We start from the raw sequence: 18,868 nt of genomic DNA on the forward strand, positions 1-18,868 counted from the left end.
GTGTATAGCTATATAGACATAGGTATATCTGTACATATATGTGTACACACAAGTACATGTCTGTACATATATGTGTACACACTCACCCCTTGACAGCATCTAACAAAACTAGTTACATGATTTCAGATATGGGCATTACCCATTTATAGTTCTGTGCTGTAGTCTGTATCCACAATGAGCTTCATCTTTCCCTGTACAGTAAGTCTGGCAGGCTAGCAAAATCCTAAGGCATAGAGAAAATAAGCCATAACATTTTTTCTTCCACTATTGTTTCTTAGGTTTTTACAGGAATATGTGTTTCTGGGAAAAGTAGGGGAACTGAACAGGGGCAGATTGGGGCTAAATTAGTGCTTGGTCTTTCAATATTTTTCACCTGTGTTCTAACCGCATCTCTTATCATTTAATAAGAAAAATAAATGTATATGATACTTTGAGCAAACATTTTCCAGTATAAGCCACTGGGAAATCTTATATGCCTAATGGAATGAATTTTATTGTAATATATATGTTTTCCCAGGGCATGGGCACTAATTGCTACCTGAATAAGGGCAAATTTGGACTTCAGATGATCCCTGGTTTGCTGGGAACCATTTGAGAAATGCTCCCATATGTACAATAGCAGAACAACTTGTAACTTGGTTCTTCGTAAAGCCTGGGATTATACACTCAAATGAAGTTTTGTATCTCAGCACTAGCCCATACTTCATAGCATCTTCAGATATGCCCCTAGAGGAACAAGGCAGAAACTCAGATCATTTGTCTTTATAGAATCTAGTTTGGACTGTATCTAAATGACCATGTCATCATAAACTCTCCTATCTGCAGAATAATACTACCGATTCCCATAAGCTCTGCAGGAAGTACCAACTATAGGCATGTTAAATTGTGAAGGGGTTCAGAGGACTGCTGACACACCACAATTGTCCTCTAGCTGTCTTCCCAGTGGGTCATTTCCTCTCCAAGAAGCCATCAGCCCTGTGGGCAGCCTTTTAGTCCTAAGTCAATATTCTTTCCTTCTTTCCCCCCAAATACATCTAAATGCTACCTCTGCAAGTCAGAAAGACTCATGACAATTCACTTACCGATGTCCCCTCTAGGTCTGTTTTGTTTACTTTGCTAATGTGACAGTCAATCTTTGTAAATACCACTTGTATTTGGGGAATAGTAATAAGGTCTAGTTCAGTGTGAGGTGTTTTTTTTTTTTTTTAATAACAGTTCCTTTCTCTCCTTGTGATATCGAGCCTCCTATGAAACAAGCCAGTTAGCATTTGTTGGCTGAGCTTGTGTCATTAGGTGAGTATCTGCTTACAACCCTTACAACTCAAAGGGCCCAAACTTTTCACCCTTTCTTAGAGAGAACTGTTTTAGCCACCTGGAATAGTAGGGAGATTGTTGATTGTCCCAGACAACTGATCATCACCTGAGAGTTTCCATGGGGTTAGGAGACTGGAAGGGTGATTTCAGTGAAACAGGAAATTCCCTTTATCAATGCAGATCAGCATCTTCTCTGCAACTTATATGTAGAGTTGCTAAGGGCACAGAAGTTCACTGACTTCCAGGTCTTTCTGGCTCCATGGTCAGGTCTATCAACTAGTCCACTCAGTCTCTCTATGGGTACCATAAAAGCCCCTGCTCTGAATTGTTGCCAGAGTAAAAGCCCCAGAGGAGGAGACCCAACAAAGGGGCCCTAAATATAGCTATGACTATTTAATAATTAGAAAGTTAGGGTAGGAATTTATGATTGTTGGCATTGTTTTAATTAAGGATATTTTTTATCATTACTAGCTCTTGGGTAAATGCTAAATGTCATGGATATGTAAGTAACAAAAATGAGTATAAAAAGCTAATTTTTTTTTAAATTAAGGTTTCAGGAGTCTCCTTAGAATTCAGAATGGATCCCACAATCATGGGTAAGGGAAAGGTCATTGGATCTTCCCTTGGGACATTCAAAGCTTGACAGTTGCCCCACTATCTGGAGACACTGGTGGTGCTCATGTTAAATTTCAATGGATAAAATACCTGTTGTCAGAGTAGAAAAATCAGGATGGAGGTAACTAGAAGGAAACAAGATAATTTTGACAGGGTTTAGGTATATTCTTGTCTACTTTAAAGGAAGTTTTATGTGAGATTTGTTTCTGCTTACAAGCCCATGATACTTAGCATTTGTTTGAGCTCTAGTAGTTTATAAAAACCACTGAAAATCCCATCAATGAGGACAATGTAAAAATTTCATCCCACATTTCTTAGCCTAACTTTTAAATGATGAAATACTATCATAGGCATGGATAACCCTGTGGATAAATAACAAATATTTACCAAATTGTAAATAACTGCGCAGGTCATCCATACTAGCAGAGTAAATAAAATCAATATTCTTTCCTACTAATCTGGCATATATTATTTGTAGGTATATGGCTAATAAATAGTTAATCTGACAACACTTGCCCTAAGGTTATTTTCTCTTTAACGACATACCTTGAGGAATAATGGTTACTTTTTAAATTTTAAATATGTTAAACTACTTAATCTAGTGAAAAGCACACTGGACTGGGAGTCAGGAGGCCGGGATCCTAGTTCCAAAATTTGACTAATTAGCCTGTGTGACCTTGGGCAAGTCACGTCCCTTCAACTGAGCTGGAGCTCGAGTTTCCATATCTACCAAGTCAGGGAATAGCACCTGGATGATCTTCAAGAACCCTTCCATCTCTAACAATCTATGATTCTATTATTTAATTGTAATTTTCTCAATTGATACCATTCAGATTTAAGAGATTGTCAATGACATAAAAGATTTATTAGATTGATGGACTGACCAAATAGTACAAAGAAACACAGAGCAATATGGTTAATTTAAAGTTGTGGCACATTACTAATCAGACAATTTATTCTTTAGATGTTTTCCCAGAATGATACAATATTTTTCAACAATGTAAGGCGCAGCTATTGTAGCAAAAATGCTTGAATTTTTGCTAACATGCCATTGGATACAGCTCACAAGTTACAGAACCACGAGATGATGGCAATAACAGCTACATTTTTTACAAAGTATTAAAATATATAAAAATATCAATTGATAACATTGTTATATCTTAAAAGAATAACAAAGCGGCAGGTTTACATAGAGTAGTACAAACTTTAAGATGTCTACCTTAAATACAGATTCTGAAATAAAACTACTAAAAATATGTCTTCAGTGCCATTGTTGCCTCAGCAAATGAATGTGTTTTGCTTTTCAGGTCAAATGAAAAGGGTGTAGCCAGTGATCTACAATGTCAACAGTTTACTTTCAGGAACAAGATCACATATCTCATATTTGTTTTCAATAGAACACAGTGATAACATTCCATAAGGCTGGTGAAAAGAAATTTAACATAACTTTCGGGACCTTCTTGATGGTGTCATATCCTTAATTTGGAAGGCCTCAGGCCACTGAAATTTACAGTCGCCAGAACATATCATTTGTAGTTAGATAAGACCGGACACAAAGTATATAGAATCTTCCTCTACTGTATCCTCATAGCATAATTTTGATATACTCTGTATTAATTATAGCCTCCTTAGAAAAAATATTTATTTGTGGAAGGTTAAAATGACCACTGTCTAGTATTTATAAAATAGAAAACATAAAATAGCAAGCTGTCATCTTTTTTTGAATTCCATCAGTCAATACAGTAGGAAAAGGCTTGCCCAAATAGGCATCTCCCAGAGCCTACCAGGGTTTAAAGGAGTTTTCAGATAAATATAGAAATCTGAGGCTAATCCCTCCAAAACAATGCAACAAGGAGAAAATGTTTAGGGTATAAAAAAGGCCCAAGTTTCAGGAGTTTTTAAAAAGAAAAAAATTTCTTGTAGTGTTTATTATCTATTCATTTGTAGATCAAAATACTTGATACTTTGGCAAAGTTTATTCAATACTTTGTAAAATTCTACCCTTAAATCAGTGTTGGAGACAACAATGCTAAGAGATGTGTTTTTCATTTCTAAGGATGGAACAAAATACACGATGATTTTTTGCCTTTAAACTATCCACTGTGGCATATTTCTCCCAGAAATCAGTGGAAATAAACATTTGTAGACATTTCCCAGAGTATAGAACATACTGTCCTAGCACAAGGAGGGCATTGTGAAACACCCTCCTACCGATGGCCTCCATATTTGGCCACCCAGTCTGTTCTTCCATGCACTGAATGAACTGGATGTGCACGATTTAAAATATTTATATTTTTTGCTGTAGGATTGTAAGTGGGGCCTGAAAACTGGGTCCGACCAGTTTTTGTGTTCCAGGCATAATCTGAAAGAAACCAAAATTAGAAATGAGAACTAAATTAATTGATTTGATTACAAACATTTCAAAGAAGGTCATTAAACCTGTCATTTTAGGGGGAAAAGCTTTGAAATTTCAATTTATTTTTCAAAAGTCTCAGTGGTTACTACTGAACACTAATGGCTCTATTTTATAAAAGGTTTGGAAACAGAAACAAAGACTGAGGCACTGCCCATATAGAGCTACGACACAACTTTTCGAGCTGTGCTGTCATAACTGGAAATCACAACACTCAGAGAATCACACGTTCAAATTCCCCCACTGCTGGAAATTTCTGATTCATGCTGGCAAGGACTGATACATATCATAGGACCATAGGGTTTAGAGCTGGAACGGAACCCAGACCTCTGCTAGTCTGAAATGTTCATTTTACAAATGAGGAAATTGAGGTTCCTGAAAGGCTTAGTGATGGCTTACAGTTATATAGGTAATAAGTCAGAGAGCTAGGGTGTTAACTCAGGTCTGCTGACTCCAAGTCCAGTGCTCTTGCCACTATGTGAAGTGTGCAAACCTTAAAAGCACCATGTAGATGCTAGATTGATCACTCTGATCGCACCACTGCAGTTGGTTGAGGCTAGCTGAATCTACCTGGAATTTCTGGTCTTTACTCAATCTAGTAACCCTTTACCATACACAATTTTAATGAACTGTCCAAAGTTACAATGCAGATGAGTCTAAATGAGGCAAGTATATGATATCCATACATTGCATAACTATAGAAAATTCAATTGGTAACATAAATCCTATAAATACTTCCTAACAAGTATTTATGGAGTTAACAAAGACGACTATGGTTTATTTTAAAAGTGGAAAATTTAATTCCTTTGAATCAGGCAAGAAAGAATGTGAATGATTAACCTATTGATCATTTGCTAATTATAGTAATGTTCCTATGGATCCCAAACCGATGACAGCAGTATATTTTACTAATGGGTTAGGTTTATTCAGTCAAAAGTTGGCATGACTTAAAAATACATATATTCTTTACTCGTGGTCATTAGCTAATATTTATCTGAACAGCTCATCAGTTCTGTAGCAGGCATATTTATCTCCTATGACACTATAGCTAAGTTATTTTATAGCTAATTTACAGTTTGCATAATTTTTTTTCCTTAAAATTAAATGACTGGCATGGTAAAGTGGGTACTTGGTCATAAGTTATGCTGTGTGATGCTTTTCATTTTCTACTGAGATATCATTTCACATTGTGTAGTGTCTGCCATCCTTGCATCAAAGCCCAAATGCCAAGATGAAATGTTAAGACCAAAATGGAGCATTTTTCCACATTTAGGCCAATTATACCGTATTTACTCGCATAATTTCCCCCATTTTTCTCTGATACTTTCCCTCTAAAACAGGGCATGTGGGGAGAATTATGCGAGCATCTGAGTCCTAGTCTTCTGCCACTCTTAGCTTAGAGTGAAAAAAGACTTTTAAGTGTGGAACTATGCAGCCAGTATTTTATCCAGGTAGCACAGGTGATATGATACCTCTGACGTGTGATAAGTGGTAGTTTTGAAAGGCAATGATTATCAGGAAAATTTCTCGCTTGCCTAACATGATGCTATTCCTCCTTTCTTATTTGGCTTGAAATATCCAACCTTAAAGTCATTGACAGGTTAGACAACAAAGAAAAGGGATAGTATCCCTAGAAGGCACCAGCTAAAATGCACATATATTAATTACCTATGAAAGTGCCTTTCCCATTAACATGGAGAGATCATAAGCTATTGTAAATGAAAGTGCTTATATTAGCTACTAGCTAATAATCTAGGCCTGAGTGGATGAGATATGAGACAGGTACATTTAAATGGTGCAGTTGGATGGGACACAACAGCAAAAAGACCCAAGTATTGGGGAGTGAGGATGGAGAAAGTGGTCTGCAGGTACCCAGACAAGTCTCTGTATCTACTAAGTTATCTGAGAAAGACTGAGAAAGTGCTTCAAAGAGGAAATCATTAGGACAACTGATGAAATGGTGGTGTTTATATCTAGGATTTCTTTTCCTTAGAAATTAAGTACCACAGGTCTGGGGGTGGGGTGGTAAAAAAAAAATAATGAAACAGCTACTAAGATCCCTAGAGAACCACTCCAATATCTCTTGGCAGGGCCAGAAACACCTTGTCTCTTGGTCATATCTGCTAATAACCTCAAACAGTACTGTTCCATAGAGATAGAGAAATGAGTGCTGATTCAGTCTGTTCTCTTTTCTAACTCCACAGCTACTGGCAAGCAGTCTTGTGATGCATGGTATAGCCTTAATTTAAACATTTTTTCTGCCTTGCCAAGGATAGTCCACTTGACACAAGCAGCTGCTTTGAGCTGTGAAATTGATTGACGTTCTTAAAGCCCAAGGACCTTCTCCTGGCAGCCATGGTTGCCATTCCAGAACAGGGAAGACACAAAAATGGGTAGATACGTGTGATCCTGGAGGACAATGGAGGATGTTTCTTGATTTTCTTCTCAAAATTGGGTGATGGGGAAGAAGGAAGACAGCAAGAGAATACAAGAGGGGGAAATATTTGAGTAAATACGGTAATGACCTGGTTTTATTTTCTTGTGGGAGACTCACAAAAGTGGGAGCACTGGAAGACACTTCTCTTACACACAATGTTTTCCTAAGGTTATCACTTGAGAGTGATTAATATTTACTTCTTTTTTTACCTTTCCTCCTATCACCGGCTGTAGATTTATCTGATAGGCAGAGTAAATGAAGAGATGAAAAATTATAAGATAACATTTACTTTGGAAAAAGGAAACAGGAATAAGTATGATAACCTGACCAAACAATTAATATATGAATTATGACATTCATATTGGTTTAAAATGTAATTTTAACAAACATTTTAAAAAATAGCCCATTATTCCTACAGGAGGCACAGAGGCAGAGCAGGGACAAAGTATTCATAGGCTCTAGGCGAGGTTTGAAAATTACATTCTGTATCCTCCCCCCACCCCAAACCCCCAACACATTATTTTATTTTATTTTATTGCAGTCCCTTTATTTTTGTGGGGCAATGAGGGTTAAGTGACTTGCCCAGGGTCACACAGCTAGTAAAGTGTCAAGTGTCTGAGGCCAGATTTGAACTCAGTTCCTCCTGAATCCAAGGCCAGTGCTTTATCCACTGTGCCACCTAGCTGCACCCCCCAACATATTATTGTCAAAGAGGATTAACTGTTACACATACAGTGTTTAATTCTGGAATTTCCTGGTGTTAAAAATATAAGCATTCATTAAAAAGCAATATTAAAAACTGTCCTAGTGCCCTGCCACATACTTCACCTTAGGCAACTGCCTATATTGCCTACACCAAGTTCCAACTCTGTACCCAGGTATTAAAATATATAGAAGTAAGTTTTTTAAAAGCATTATTATTTACTACAAATTGCTATTCAACTAAGGTAAATGACTCCTTATGAGGCTGCTTTAATCTAACATTTCTTATGGTCATAATTTCTATACATAAAATAGTTCCTTAACTATTCTCCTTCAGCAATTCCTCTCACAAATAAGGAAAATGAACAGAGTCACTTTAAACTTCCATCAAGCAGTTCAGTTCTATGCAGAATAAAAAAATTAAGCAGAGAAATTCAGCACTTTTTATATTTTCAAGACTCCCAATGCTGATCATAGTGTATTAATTTTAGAGAATAAAGCAATGGCTTATGTAATGAAACCAGTTTATTCTGTTTAATTTTAGGTTTTATTTTATTCAAATGTTTGACTCTATTTTATGGGACATAATCAATTCAAACTTCTGTAACAGGGACAAAAAGTTGCCAGTGGGTGTTACTAGACCAACTTGGTTCTGAGCCTAATAAACTAATTTTAAATGGTATGCAAATTAGTTTAAACAAGCTTCCATTATATGAAAACATATTTAAACACATTCCCCTAGTCTGAAAAAAATAATGGAAGGACGGTTCTTTAATTTCTAAACCAAGGTAGTTTTGACTCTAATTTAGGAGGATGAGTTAATAAGGTTAGAAATTTTGATCAGATTCAATGTATAAATTATTAGCAGCAAGATAAATATCGATTGTAAGGCCTTCCAGTAGAAATCATGAATTGTGTTTTACAGTTTTTTTTTTTAAGTTACAGGATTTCGGAGTTAAAAGTGATTTCTCAAAGACCATTAGTTCAAACCATACATGAACAGGAATCACCCTTCTTCAGCTTTCCTGCCTGACAATGTATCATCTGTTCTCCTCTTGGGATGGGGAACTCCCTACATTCCTAGGAAGACCATTCCATATCTGTACTACTATAAGTGGGAAATTTCCCCTCATATCAAGCTAAAATATGCTTTGTTTGCTTTAAAAGAATTGTTTTAATGTTTGCTTAATTTTATCTGTAAAGCATAGAGAATTTATGATTAAACTGAAGTCACCTCAGACATAGAGACTCCATGTTGAATCACAGACAAAGCATATTCCCTGAAGCTTAGTGGCCAAAGGACACGATTGCCACCTGGTAGTAGCTTTTTAATTTTTTTTGAAGGAAGAGAAGACCCTCTGAGGGATAAATTTGGAAAATAAAAGTCATCAGATGACTGTATTTCACAGCTTTTGTGCACTAAGTAATGGGCTATAGAGAAAAGCCCACTTACTGTGGGATCCTAAGCAAAGTCTCATCACTTCTCTGGGCTTGTTTCTTTATTGGTGAACTGAGGGGAAGGGGGTTCTTTCCAGTTCTAAATCCTATGATCTTATGAAGCCTATTGTGAGACCCAGACCAACTTACTGTGGGTTGCCCAAAATAGGGGACCTTTTGCTAATGAACAAACAGAGCTCTGTTAGCAAATGACTGAATCAATGTAAATAAACTTGAAATGAACAATGAGTTTTTGATTTGAATCTTTTTAGCCTTCACTAAACAGCAATTACATGATCTGAAATACACAAATTATGACACTTCTTACCTGAAGTTGTGGGACCAAGAGGTGCTAAGTGTATCCTTTGGCCAGCTGAGCCAACTTCTTTTTTGTGAAATGAAGGGATATATCCTGGCTGATTATAAGTAGTATAACTTCCAAATTTTCCTATTGACATAGTATGAATAAGATTATGGATAAGCCAAAAACATTTCTGGATGATTTTGAATAAGGAGTGTACTAACACAAAAAACTAGACATAGATGTTGCATAATTATCAAGTATTATTATTATCAAAAAGTACAAAATTTATACTTGCATATTCTCCACCTCATTTGGTTAACTTTTTAAACATGTATATCTAAGTAGAACTCTATTATCTTGGCAAAAATATAAAATATATACATATATGTGTGTTTGAGTGTGTGCGATATGTATATGTATTCATGTATGTATGGGCATATATATATTAGCCAAATTAGATTTGTTTGAACAGACATCATATAATGTGGGGAAATAGGATAGAATATGTGGAAAGATTTATCAATCACAGAATTACTTCTATTGTATATAACTGTATTTATTCCCCAGGACTGTTCCTAGTTAAAGCAAACACTTTCTATATTCCTTCTCTATCTCCCTCTGTGCCACATTTCACTCTATCTCTCCAATCCTTTCTCTTAGAAGTAGATCCATTCTCTTCCCAGATTATGGCCCTTAATGGCTTTTGGGGAAGGGAGGAAAGACATTATGGAAGGGAAGCTGACTGGGAGGAGAAAGGAGAGAAGGATAGAAAGGAGACACTAAACAGAACCAATGGAGTTTCCTTCATTCCCTCTCCAAGGATTTTGCAAGAGGAATTATTTCATTGTTTCCAACCTCTTCTTCAGCAATTCCTCTACTGAGAAGAGAAACAAAGGAGAAACTCTTTAGTTTCTATACTGTGTAATTTAAGATTCTAAATGTGGATTCTAATGTGTTCCCCCAGTTTGGGGTAAACTGACTAAAAATCACTGATAAAACGAGTTTAGGTTTTTAAGGGTTTATTGGAAAATAGAAAGAAAAAGATTGAGAACAGAATTCTAACAGTCTGGCATTCCTATCTTTCCTCAAATCTCCTGTGAAGTCCTCTGCCACCACCACCATCAAGTCCGGAAGCCAAAAGGGGCCCGCGCTCTCTGCGCAGGCTCCCTTTCCTCCTTCCTGTCTCCTCCCAGACCATAGGAGGCTCCTCCAGTTGATTGGCTGGTAGACTTGATAGACAGCACCCATGAGCAAGCGTCATTTCCTGACGCCAAGGAAAAGCCACAATGCCTCTGAGGCATTTTCCTCATGGTGGAGCTCTCCACAGCAAGTCTCCAGTAGGTGGCGTCATTCCAATCATTACAATACTAAAAGATACAGAAAGGCTCTAGCCACATTTCCTTATTCTTAAGAGCTCAAGAGACAACAATTAGCCATCTAAAGTTAATGGAAAGGTCTGGTAGCTTTATTAATAGTTGAAATATAAAGTCTGTGTAGCGGTAAGCCATTTTTGAGCACAAAGAAAGCAGATAGAAGAAAAATGAATAAATGCAGTGAATAAAATACACCAACCTCTAATAACCAAATATTACCTTTTGTTTCCTCTATTTTTTCAGGTAACATTTCTTTGCATGATAGTTTTTCAATTGGTTTAATTATGCTTTCTTCTATAGAGAAGGCAGATGAAAGGAAAGAATGAACAGAATGAAAAATGTCTTAGGAAAAACAAAGAAACAACCAATTCTCTCTCTTGTATAACTGTCAACATCACCAACCAGCTGCTGGACATCTCTAAATAGAAACCCAGTAGATATCTAAAAGCCAACATATCCAAAATGGAACTCATTACCTTCATCTTCTAAAGTTGGCCCTCCATTAAACTTCCTTATTCTTGCTGAGAACACCACCCTTCTCTGTTATAAAAGTTTATAACCTCAAAGTTATCTTTAACTATTCACTCCTCATCCCTATATCCAAGTCAACTGCCAAATCTTGTAAATTCTGCCTTCATGCTATCTCTCCTATCTGGCCCTTCTTTCCATTCACATGGCCATCACCCTATCATGACCCCTCATTAATTCTCACCTGGACTATTACAACAGTCTCCTAAAATTCTTAGCTATTCTTAACTATAGCCTCTCACCTCTCTAATTCATCCTTTGTACATTTCCCAAGATTATCTAAAGAATTTTCAGTGGCTTCCTATTGCCTCTAGGATGAAATACAAACTCCTAGGTAGGCATGTAAAGCCCTTCACAATCTGGCTCCAGTCTACCTTTCCACACTTATTTTCTATTATTCCATTTCATACACACCACATTCTAGCCAAACTGGTATATTTACTTTTCTACAAATCTGGCATTCCATCTTCCAAGGTCACCAAGGTCACCTCTCTTCTCCAGAGCCATCTGGGTCCAGTGGCAAGAACTATATCTATATCTATATCTACATCTACATCTATATCTATATCTACATCTATATCTATATCAGAATGACTGGAGATGGCCCTGGATATTTAAGGCAATTGGAGTTATATGACTTGCCCAGGGTCAGACAACTAGTAAGTGTCTGAGGTGAGATTTGAACTCAGGTACTCTAGACTCTAGGACCAGTACTATACATATACATTATATGCAGTAATCACTACAAATATTATGTGCCCCAAGGGAACAGAAGCTCCTCAAGGGAGTGGTTTGGTTCTTTTTGTCTTTGTATACCCAGTACCTAGTGTAGGACCTTACTTGTAAAGAGGCATTTAATAAAGACATTGAGTGAATAAATGAGTTTTGAAAAAGATAAAGTTTGAGCTTTGAAAATAAGTGATTGTCCTTGGGGACAAGTCTGATGTCAGTTCTCTATGTAGTGACTAACCACAGCAGATGCTATTTTCAATTTTATTCCTGTTTACTAATGAAGAATCAATGAGTATAATTGATAATAACTTTGAAGATGAATTGCTTTATCTTGACTACTAATGGAAAACACCTGAGTAAATCATAATGATACAATTTTTTCTTTATTTCTTTGGCCATATATAATAGCTTTAGTGTGGGGAATTCCCTTCACTGATGCACACTGTCACTTACAGTCTTGGGGAATTGTTTGGAGCACTGCATGATCAAATGACCAACCTATGGTCACAATCGGTAGTATGTGTCAGAGGCTGGACTTGAACCCCGCTTTTCCTAACTAATAGGCTGGCTCTTTATCCCATGTTGCCCCTAGATTGACATCTAAGCAGTACAAAATGGTTGAATACTTATTGCACAGAGAAGTCCTAAAAACTGAAGCTGGTGCTTTGACTTCATTCCAAAATGTCTCTGAATAGAATCCAAGGGCTAAAATCTTGTTAAAAGGCAAAAACAATCTTAGGGGGAAAATGGAGGAAATATTTCTTTGAGTGTGATCTGAATTACCTGCATTAGACCTGTTGAAAGCAAGTCCTGCACCAATGGGCCCCAGTGGTTTGGAAAATATTGAATTATTCCAGGTATATTGGTTTCCTTCTTTTCCATGGGTCAACAAAGACACATTCTTAGGATTGACACCTTAAAAAGGCAAGACAGTAATTTTAAAGGTTAAAAGATAAACATAAATTTTGAAGAATGATAAAACAAGCACTCTCAAACAAAGAACAGAAAGATTTTTAGGTTAAAATGTTTTGAGGTTTTGAAAACAGTATCCTCACTTTTCTCCGTTTTTTGTTTTTTTTTGTTTTTTGTTTTTGTTTTTTGTGGGGCAATGGGGGTTAAGTGACTTGCCTAGGGTCACACAGCTAGTAAGTGTCAAGTGTCTGAGGCCGGATTTGAACTCAGGTTCTCCTGAATCCAGGGCAGGTGCTTCATCCACTGTGCCATCTAACTGCCCCCTGTTGTTTTTTTGTTTTGTTTTGTTTCACTTTTTTTCCTTTTAACAATGAATGCTACTGTGTTAAAATATGCTAGAAACAGTCACACAGCATGTGTGTTTTCAGATGTTATTAGCACTGGGCCCTGAGTAAAAACATTCCACTATAATAAAATTCCTTGAAAAAATTCTGTTGCTGAAATTATTTTCCTTTAGAAATGATGACAATTTGAAATTACTCAGGGGTTTAGTTCATTAAAAATACAAGCAGTATTTTCTTAGCTGCAATAGTCAAAAAGAATAGTTTTTGTAACTCTTTTCCAGAGATTTGGAAAAAAAATGATGTTGCTGATTTTTTTTTATGAATTTTTCCCCAATTACATGTAAAAACAATTTTGGGCTTTCATTTTTTTAAATTTTGAGTTCTAAATTATCTCCCTCCCTTTTTCCTTCCCCACTGCCCAGACAGAAAGCACTTTTATACAGTTTATCCATATCTTGCTGATTCTTTTCAAAGGAGCTATCAGTACTAGCAGATTGCTCAGAATTTGAGTTGGAAATAATTTCAAAGGCCATCTAGTTAAACCCGCAGCTGAATTAGAATAATTGGAAAATGGTAGTCTAGTCTTTGACTGCAGATCTCCAGGAAAGAAGAACTTGGAGCTACCCAAGGCAGCCCCTTCCATTTTTAGATAGCTCTAATGGTAAAGAAGTATTCCTTACATCATACAAAATTTGAAGCTTCCACCAATTGCTCCAGTTATGCTCTATAGGGCCAAGTAGAACAAATCTATTCCCTCTTCCATTTGACAGCCCTTCCAATAACTGCGATAACATATCCCACCTAAGTCTCTTCTACTAATGGAATGGTCTGGTAAACATCTGGCTAAACATCCAATGTTCCTCTGATTTTCCTCATAGGATAATTTCAAGGCCTTTTAATGTACTTTGGGGCTTTGCTGATTATCAATGTCCTTCCCAAATGAGGCATCCAAAGTTAAACACAATACTCCAAATGTGGTCTGGTCAGGTCCTAGTACAGCTGGATCTTTACCTATGTAATTTTGGACATCATTCTTCTCTTAATGCAGACCAAGATCAAATTAGCTTTTTTGGTTTCCATAACAGACTGAGCTTCAGCTCTTTTTTAGACAAAATTCTTATCTAGCTGTATTTTCTTCATCTTGTACTTGTGAAATTAATTTTTTGAACTTAAATGTAAAACTTTACAATTATTCCTAGGGTGTAAGAATTTATTTTAGTTCTCTTTCATCCAATGTTAGGTATTTCTTCTAGCACTGTGTAACTGCCAATTTGATGTGTGCCATCTATACTTTTATCTAATCATTGACAAAATCCAAGTATTTTATCATTAAAAAAATGTCAGAGCCGTACAGAGTCAGGCACAAAATTCTGGGGTACATCCTTCCTCTTTGGGTTTGGCCATTCAGCTAATTCCAAACCACCTAATTGTATCATCTGGCCCACTTCTCTGAATCTTTTTCTCAATAACAGCATAAGAAGCTGTGCCAAATACATTGCTAAAATAATGTAGGTAAACTACATTAACAACATTTCCCTGATATACTATATCAATAAAATTGCAATAAAAACATTTTTGGCCTGACAGGACCTATTTCTAGAGAAACAACATGGGCTCTTTGTGATTGTTTCTTTTTTCCTGGATGTTAACTAATCGTCTTTTAAAAACATGTTCCAGAATTTTGCCAAAAGTTGACTATGGTCTCACTGGCAAACATTAGTTTGTGAACATCATTCTCTTCTCTTTTTTGAAAATTAGGACATTTGCCTGTTTCCAATCCTGCTATCATCTATAAACCTTTCAAAGATTATGGACAGTGGTTGAACAATAACATCTGTCAGTTATTAAAATATCCTCAAATGGAATTATTCTGGGCCAGGTGACTTGAACTTATCAAGAGCAGCTACGTCCTTACTATCTCCCTGATTTATCTTGGTGCAGTGACCACCAACTCCAAAAGGTACTTGGTGGTGTGGTGGTCATGCAAACCATCTACTTTCTTCAAGCACTTGGGAGAGTTGTTTGCCAACTGCCCTGTGTGGGGCAGGTAGGTGGTACATTAGATAGAGTGCCAGCCCTGGAGTCAGAAGGACCTAAGTTCAAATCTGACCTCAGATACTTATTAGCTGTGTGATTCTGGGCAAGTCACCTCTCATTTTCTTCATCTAGAAAATGCACTGGAGAAGGAAATGGCAAACCACTCTAGTATCTTTGCAAAGAAAACCCCAAATGGAGTCACAAAGAGTTGAACATAACTGAAAATGAACACCATAACCACCTCTATATGAATTGTCAGGTCGTTATATCTGAGTCTTGGGGTAGGGTTGTGTATCTACATCCAGCAATCAAATTACTCATCTCATTTGTCCCCACTCACTAACAATTTCTTTTCTGCTCCTTTGAGCTGTGCATCATTAAATCATCTCTACTGATGTCATCATTACTTTATAAAATCACATTACTTTATAAAAAGCACATCAATGGCACTGTATTAATTAGTCACAAGAATCACCAACTATAATTTTCATTTAATTCCTGCTCAAAACCCCCAAGCTAAAAACTCCATAGGGTTGGGTCAATCTTGGCTCTCATTAAAACAAGAACTGGTTTAGAGAGAACTAGAGATATTGACAGTTTCTTTCTAGTTTCTACACTGGCCAGTGAGTTCTCTATATATCCCTATCAGTTTCTTTAGACAATTCTCTTTTTCCTTATCAGCATTATTCTGAATTTCATTCTCGAGTTTCCAATCACTCTGAATTTTTCTGTATAAGGATTCTTATTCCATAGAACTTTACCTACCATTTTCTCTTGAATCTAGGGTATATGTCAAATTAATTCTGACTCTCCTTCTTTACCATAAATTTTAAGATGGAGTAAGTGGATCACTATCCTACAAGGTTCTCTTAATTTCTATTCCAGAAACCAGTTCCTCTTGGTAAATAAGGTAAATCTAGAATAGAAGTTCTCATCTCAGTTCTACCATTTGAAGGATGAAATTATGATTGATAAATAAATTATTAGCTATTCTGATTTTGTCAGAGAGACAGGAAGACAGCTAGAGACACAGAGAGCACCTAATCACAATATTACTTTTGCCTTTATGTTCATCCAAATACATTCCCTGCTCAGGTTTCTAGATTTTATATAATGATATAATATACAAGAAGATGCCATGGATAGAGTTGGCTTTAAATTCAAGAGGATCTGGGTTTCAGTTCTGCCACTGCCACATGCTGGCTATGTGATCACAGGCAAGTCACTTAACTTCTCAGGGTCCTGAAGCAATCCTCTTATAGACTATAACTTGCAGAGAAGGTGACAATCTGCCTTGATAGGAAATTCCTTAGGGATATTCTTATACTGGTGAAATCACAGGTCTAGTCCAAAAATATGCAATGCTAATTTGTTTCCCAACCCTTTTATCTACACTATCCTTTTGAATAAGGCTGACTTTACAGACCCATAGTCTTCTTGTGGATCTCAATCCACCAAATATTAGTGATATAGTTATAAGATCAAATTTGCTTTCTAATCTCTGGGTCATCTTGCTTGCTACCTAGCCTTTGTGCATTTGTATATAGAAGATGAAGCAATGGGTTTTATTCTTGCCTTCTTTTCTGGATTTTGTTTCCTGTGAGCTTCTGGGTATCTCTGCCACTATTCCTAATTCCACATTGTAACTACTGTCTACAAGAGTTAAGGGGGGCAGTATTTCTTCCTTCCTTTTCAGTTTCAAGCTTTTTAAAAAAAATTATAAGATTTGCAAAATTCCTGGCAAATGTGCTTCCATGCTTTGAGCTATGATTTTTACCAATTTGAGTATTCCCTTCAACAATGCTGATGACAACCCATTCACAACTTCTCAAACTCTGAGATATTTGTTCCTGTCCTCTCACAAATCCTCCACAGAGGATCTACCCAATATCCTAGAGGCATTTCTGAAGATCATTTAATATTCCATGGGTACTAGTGCAGTATGATCCCTTCCCTTGATGTATCAAGAACCCACCTCCTTTTCTAGCCAGATATTTTCTTGGCAATATTTATTATATCACTTCTTATGCTCAAGATCTCATGGATAATGTAGCTTACTTATGGACACCAAATATTTCATTGTTACCTTTAAGATCTTATGAAATTTGATTGTTTTGTAGACTGCAGTGTCTCAAGATTCACAAATGACTTGAGAAATATCAATGTTAAAAAGAAAGGAGTTTGTGCCAGGATATAGCATGGGACTCCTGAAAGGGGGTCAATTTCCAAATGCAATGTATTCCAAAATCTTCTTCCTGTTTACTTCTGGGTACAGTTGGTATTATGGTAGACTAATTAAATGAACCGCTCATCCAACTACATATATCATAGTCTGGATGAGAACCATTCCTTAGCTATTTTGTGTGTGTATATATTGTTAGTCTGACCCCCTTTTCAATAACTGTGAATATCAATGAAGAAGTTCTATAATATTCTATTAAATATTTTAAATTATTTTCATTATAAATATAAAAAACCAAAAGAAAGAAAACCTGTCCAAAAAATCTCTATAGCATTTAAAACAAGGAAGAACAAAATTAATGAACTATCAACAAGCAAAGAAAATGCTTTTATTCTGTGTCTCTTCAAATCTCTCCAAGTCTGTTCCACTAATTCTGGTTTTCTTTTCTTTCTTTTACATAGAGATAGTCAATTTATATGCAGTTCTTGTTTATCTTGCTTTGCATCACTTCATATATGTCCTCATATATTTACTGGCATTCATCATTGTGATGGTACATTAATATTCCATTATAATAATACACCATCATTTATTGGAAGTTCTGTAATCTTCTGGGCGTTGTTACAATCAGCATTATGTCACTGCAAAAACCCCTCTTACATTTATTTGAATTCTTCACAGGTTATCTTTCATCAAAGTGGTGAACACTTTTTCAGTGAGCATATGTTGCCATTATAAGCCTTATTTCATTTTAATAATCAAAGGACAGGAGAACAAAGTCATTTCCTTAGTTACAATGAGGAATTATCTATGATCTTAACATATACATGGGAAACCCGTTGTTTGGGGAGACTTCAAGACTGTATTTTATTCTACTAGTTCAAATGTTTTACAATCAATAAATAACAAGCACAATGGAATCTTTCCTCTAAATCCAGTAATCTGTTACTCTAAAAGGACTTTAATTTACAAAAAGTATTAGCAAAAGTCACTTTGTTCACTTTTCATCTTTTTTGGGGGGTAGCAAAGCAATTGTTGTTCTGTGAAGTAATAATGTGGAACCATCTTCTTCTATAATATTTTGTAACTAAGTTTAAAATCTTAGTTGATGTAGCCTTTGGCTTCCATGTCTCTCCTTTCCTCAAAAATTATCAAATCTTTGCTGCCTGGAGTGTCTTCTTGGCTCTTCTGACTTTCTTGTTAATTTCTTTACATGGCCTAAGATTCTGTGGATAATGAATGGTATTAGTCAGTGCCAATGCCTTTTCCTTTATCTAGTTCCCATTTTCTGGCATCCACAGATCACTGAAATAGGTTAGGCTGTATATATCGTAACTATATTTAGTATTATCTTCTCATCTTTCCTTTATCCTAATTTGATATTAATTTTGACCTTTGCTCTAATAAGTCAATTCAGGTCTGACTGTACAGAGCTGATTCTGAAATGACTTACACACACTGACAACTAGTCATTTCTTGTCTGTTTCGATAATGTTAATTTCACTCAAAGATTATACTGAGTGTTTGCCATTGCTGGT

General features: G+C 36.2%; 1 protein-coding gene across 8 annotated transcripts in view; it reads right to left on the bottom strand.

The window, feature by feature from the left end:
• Positions 1–2,982: 2,982 nt before the first annotated feature.
• MAK (male germ cell associated kinase) overlaps positions 2,983–18,868 on the bottom strand; it is a 93,698-nt gene continuing 77,812 nt past the window's right edge. For 5 of the 8 annotated variants that reach the window (XM_043970469.1, XM_043970434.1, XM_043970442.1 and 2 more), the window contains 5 exons: positions 12,639–12,770; positions 10,815–10,889; positions 9,247–9,366; positions 6,989–7,018; positions 2,983–4,291 (listed from right to left, as the gene is read on the bottom strand). In XM_043970469.1, coding sequence (XP_043826404.1) covers positions 4,137–4,291; positions 6,989–7,018; positions 9,247–9,366; positions 10,815–10,889; positions 12,639–12,770 — 512 coding nt within the window. In that variant the 3' untranslated portion in view covers positions 2,983–4,136. The remainder of the gene's footprint in view (positions 4,292–6,988; positions 7,019–9,246; positions 9,367–10,814; positions 10,890–12,638; positions 12,771–18,868) is intronic. The other 3 variants (XM_043970452.1, XM_043970448.1, XM_043970457.1) reach the window with 3 other exon arrangements.

This window comes from Dromiciops gliroides, chromosome 1 (genome assembly GCF_019393635.1).
Source record: "Dromiciops gliroides isolate mDroGli1 chromosome 1, mDroGli1.pri, whole genome shotgun sequence".
Classification (NCBI taxonomy): Eukaryota; Metazoa; Chordata; class Mammalia; order Microbiotheria; family Microbiotheriidae; genus Dromiciops; species Dromiciops gliroides.